The sequence below is a fragment of the Mandrillus leucophaeus genome, unplaced genomic scaffold (genome assembly GCF_000951045.1).
Source record: "Mandrillus leucophaeus isolate KB7577 unplaced genomic scaffold, Mleu.le_1.0 Scaffold419, whole genome shotgun sequence".
Lineage (NCBI taxonomy): Eukaryota > Metazoa > Chordata > Mammalia > Primates > Cercopithecidae > Mandrillus > Mandrillus leucophaeus.
In genome coordinates this window covers 635,484-640,229 of record NW_012104465.1, presented here as the reverse complement: position 1 = coordinate 640,229, position 4,746 = coordinate 635,484, and the positions used below count along the sequence as shown (strand labels likewise).

General features: G+C 46.4%; 1 protein-coding gene across 1 annotated transcript in view; it reads right to left on the bottom strand.

The window, feature by feature from the left end:
* PSMD11 (proteasome (prosome, macropain) 26S subunit, non-ATPase, 11) overlaps positions 1–4,746 on the bottom strand; it is a 52,566-nt gene extending 47,820 nt beyond the window's left edge. Inside the window, exons 1-2 of the mRNA XM_011992870.1 lie at positions 4,091–4,746; positions 1,640–1,741 (exon numbers count right to left, since the gene is read on the bottom strand). Of these exons, the coding sequence (XP_011848260.1) occupies positions 1,640–1,741; positions 4,091–4,181 (193 nt within the window). The 5' untranslated portion in view covers positions 4,182–4,746. The remainder of the gene's footprint in view (positions 1–1,639; positions 1,742–4,090) is intronic.

Sequence of the window (4,746 nt, the reverse complement as noted above, 5' to 3'; positions counted from 1 at the left end):
TTTTTGAGAAAGAGTCTCACTCAGTCATCCAGGCTGTAGTACAATGGCACAATTGTGGCTCACTGCAGCCTTGACTTCCCAGGCTCTAGTGATCCTCCTGTCTCTGTTTCCCAAGTACCTGGGACACAGGAATGCACCACCACACCCAGTCAATTTTTTAATTTTTTTGTAGATATGGGGTCTCCTTATGTTATCCATGCTGCTATTTTTAAAAAAAAAATTTAACAGAGATAGCATCTTCACTATGCGGTTCAAACTGGTCTCTAACTCCTGGTCTCAAGCAATCCTCCCACCTCAGCTTCCCAAAGTCCTGGGATTACAGGTGTGAGCTACTATGCCCAGCTGCCATTTTTCAGACTTAGTTCATCATCTGTTTTAGTCTACTACTGTTTTATATTCATTCTTGTTTGTATTTCCTGTTTCTTTCCATTTTCATACATACTGAGATAATTTTTTTTTAAGTCCCATAAAATCATACTGACTTCCTCCTATTCTTACTGGGATTATTTGTAATTATGTGACCAGAATTTCCTTGTCAGTGGCTCACACCTGGAATCCCAGCACTTTGGGAGGCCGAGGCGGGTGGATCATGAGGTCAGGAGTTCGAGACCAGCCTGATGAACACGGTGAAACCCCGTCCCTATTAAAAATACAAAAATTAGCCAGGCGTGGTAGCGCGCGCCTGTAATTCCAGCTATTCCAGAGGCTGAGGCAGGAGAATCACTTGAACCCAAGGGGCAGAGGTTGCAGTGAGCCCGATCGCGCCACTGCACTCCAGCCTGGGTGACACAGCGAGACCCCGTTTCGAATTAAGAAAAACATCTTTAGCTCTCAAGTTCAAGAAGTTGTGCCAACTAACCCCCATTATTCTCTTGAACAACATAATTTTAGGGGAAATAACTCATGAGGTCACTTAACAGATCTTAATCCAATTTAATCAAATGAGCTCTAAATTCACTTTAAACTTAACAAAAACCACCCATTTGAAGTTAAACAGACTTCTCTTTAAATACTATTATTACTTTACTGGTAAAAGGTCCTTCCTGATCAAAAGGACTCCCTTCTCATTCCAAGGACACACCCATCATCAGAATATTATGTCAAATCTAATCAGTCAATGGCTTAATTACAACTAGAATGTCTGAGCAATGATGTGCACAAAGTCCTAGGTACAAATGGAGAAGTCTTAGGAAGACTCCATTTAATGTCTTATTCTTACTCTTAATCAATCAGAAAAAAACGACAGTGAGTCACTTGTATACAAAATCCTTTGTCATTTTTGAATCTGGCGCTTAAAGTTGTTATCTATCTTAAATACATCAGAGTTGCTCAGTGAAATTATTGAAGACTGTTGCTGCCTCTGTGTGAGGGAATACAGTGAGAATTCAAAAACCAGAAACAAATCAGAAATCACTATATCCCAACAAAAATAAGATTGTCTCTCATTTGCAAAACTAAACTACCATGAAAGAACTGAGTTTAAAGGCCACTTAACTGCCTGGTAAAAAACTGAAACTCAACAAGTTGCCAAGAAAATAAAGTTGAATTCAGTTTGTGGATCAGTCCCATGATTCTTCACTCCAACAAAAGACGGGAATTTCACTCAGCATTTCAGGTACAATCCATGTGTAGCACTTACCTGCAGCTTGTCCAGTCTTTGCCAGGAGAGATCCCAGTTCCAGGATGCTCTGCTCTTTGACTTGCACTGCCTCCTCATCGTTTTCCTGAATGTCACGCTTCACTAGGAGAGGAAAATGCAAACCCTCTTAAAATTCTTACCAAAAAATGAAGACTGAGGGAAATTTCACCCTCATAAGATCCATTACAAACTCAAACATATTTACCAAAAGACAAATTCTAGAGTTAAAAAAAACTCTAAGTCAGGAAAAAAAAAAGATAATATATACATAGAATATGTTCCATGTAAATCATAAAAAACAGGATTCTTCTCTTTGATTTTAAATGTGCCTTTTCATTCTACCCACCAGATTTTTGCTTACCTATATATACTAAGTTTCCGTTGTGGTCACTTGGTTAAAGCAAAATTAAAACAAAACAAATCATTCATACTTATGGTGCCAAGATCTATGCCAGTCACTATGTTATGTGAAGATATTAAACATGCCTGTGCATTTATGCCACAAACCAAAATCAATTGACCAAGTTATTGATGCCTGTAAGTCAAAAGCCTTTCAATAAACTTTATGTCTGTGCAAAGCCTCAGCTGATGGGTGTGTTAGGGATAAGCAGGTCTATAAAGCCATTCAAGAAAAACAACCCTATCAAAGCCCCAGTGTGATCCTGCACAGCTACACTTAGGAGAGACTGCTGCTTTTTAATGCACTGAGGTCTGTTAAAATAACTTCGTGCTATCTGTCCTATTTTCAACAGCTAATAACTATTTTAACATGCAAGCATGGAATAGCCTCTCCAAGTTTGTAGTGATCATCACTGGTTACCACTACTCTTACAAAGAAAGCATCATGACTTGACAAAAACCAAGATTTTGATACTCCATGATGGAGTCCAGAAAAAGTAAGGCCGTCAACCATGATGACTCAAGCTTGCTCTAACAGTGAAGCTTTCAGGGAACTCTCCCATAGAATAGTGGGCCAACAGGAAATACTCTAATTGTAATGTTTAACATAATTTCTACTTTATGAAAGACAAAATATTAGGCACTAGGCACAGACAATTAAAATTCATGCTCCTCACATTAGTTCTAAATAATAATGTGTACTCAGAAAAAAATACCCATGTAACGGTGAATGAGATGACTCTGGTTCCGTAGAAGCAACTGACCTAAGTCAAGATCAGAACTTTTCAAAAGAAACGCCTTTTACCAATATCGTTCAAAGATACATCTTGACGCCCACCTCCTCTCCTTCTCTAGTATCCCCAATGATAAAGTATCAAGATCTTGTCATTGTCCTTTCTCCGTGCAGGTCTGGAATACCAAAATTCAACACACTATGTCAAATGCCAACATCTTGCAAGTCCCACATACAGGTGCATTCTCATACTACTTGTTGAGCTAATTCAAATGTTCCCAAGCTACACTAAAAAGATCCCATTACATGTACAGTGAAGAGCTGGTCCAAGCCCTAATTGAATCCTTTATGAGTGAACATTTAAGTCTTCCTCTGTCATAAATTTCTGTTCACACCTGAATCCCAACAGAAAGCTGCAGGAAGCGACTGGCTGGGGTTGTCATTTCAGTTTTCCTGTTGCGTGCAGGTGTAAGACCATCATATTACAATGCTAAGAAAATTTTAATTTTTCCGGCAACATGCAGCCGACCCGTTCCAAAGAATTCCCTGAACTCTGCAGCTGACAACTAACTCCCTTAACTCACTTTCAATCCCTACAGGGAGTCTGGAAAGATTAGTCACCTCCTCTAGCCCGGCGGTCCCGCTCCAACACCTCACTCTTACACCCTACACAGGGCAGATGAGCGTCTCGGCCACCTCCACAAACCAAATGCCAACCTGAGGTGTGTGTCACCCCTGAATTTCCCACATTCTGAAAGAGACCCTCCTCCTAGTGGAGCTTTCCGCCGTGGGGCTGGGGAGTAGCAGCTCCCAGCGTCCCGTGGAAGGAAACTCCCAGAGAAGAGCAAGCACTCGCGCTCCCACCCGGAGCAGACTGTGCTGATTACAACGGCGGGAAATGCCTGTCCTGAGCTGGTTTCGCCAAGGCCTTTCAACTACAGACTCTAGGACCAGTCCGTGACAAGCACGCCGGCCGGCACTACTCCGGGTCCCAGACCAGCTCGTGCGGGCCAGAGCCGGGGACACAGCTAGGGAGGGGTGGGGGCCCGGCTCGGCCCACTCTCCCACCCTACGCTGAGCCCCCCGTGAGTCAGCAGCCGGCGAGGGGACCTGGGGATTGCCTCAAGCCCTCCCACAAAAGTGAGACCCGGGGGGCTCTGGGGAGCTCCGAGGGGCCTGCGCCCCCGGCCCGGCCCCCCTCACACACACAGTGAGTCAGCAGCACCAGAGCCGGCTAGCCCGGCCCCTCTCCGCTGCCGCCGACCGACATAAGCCGAGCTGGGCCGGCGGGGCCGGGGAGACGGCGCGGCGACCTTTACCGATGGAGTGGAGGATGTCGATGGAAGCCTCCCGGTCGGTGCTGAGCAGAGACTGGGCTCTCTGGAACTCCACCACTGCCGCCGCCGCCATCTTACCGCTCTCACACCGTCCCCGGCCGCGGCCGCCGACGCCGGAAACACACACCCGGAAAGCCCGCCCTCACGTCCCTCCGCCTGTAGCTCCCGCGGCTCAGTTCCCAGAGCACTCCGGGAGTTGTAGTCTCTCGGAGGGCCTCGCCCGTGGGCTGCAAGCTCCCCAGCGCCGCCTAGCGGGCGGCCGGCGAGGAAAAGAGGCGGTGCCCCGCAGTGGGAGCTCAAGATCGGTCCCCGCCCACCCCAAAAGAGGCTTCTTGATTCCGGCCCCGCTCGCGCACCCCTGAGAGGGATTCTTGAGTACCGGGCTAGGTCTTCAGTCAAAGCTGTGTGGCTTTCTTTGCGGCTTCCACGATTTAACCATTCATTCAGGACTATAAGTGACCTTATAAAGTGCTCGCTATGTGGCAGACAAAGAATAGCACCATTCGAATGCGTTCCAGTGTCTGACGCCTGTACGCCGCACACACGCTTTCCAGGCTTGACTCCCGCAGAACGCTAGCCGGCAGGAGGGCAAACCCGCCAGAACCGGAGAAAACTGTCCTTCTCACGCGCCCACTTAA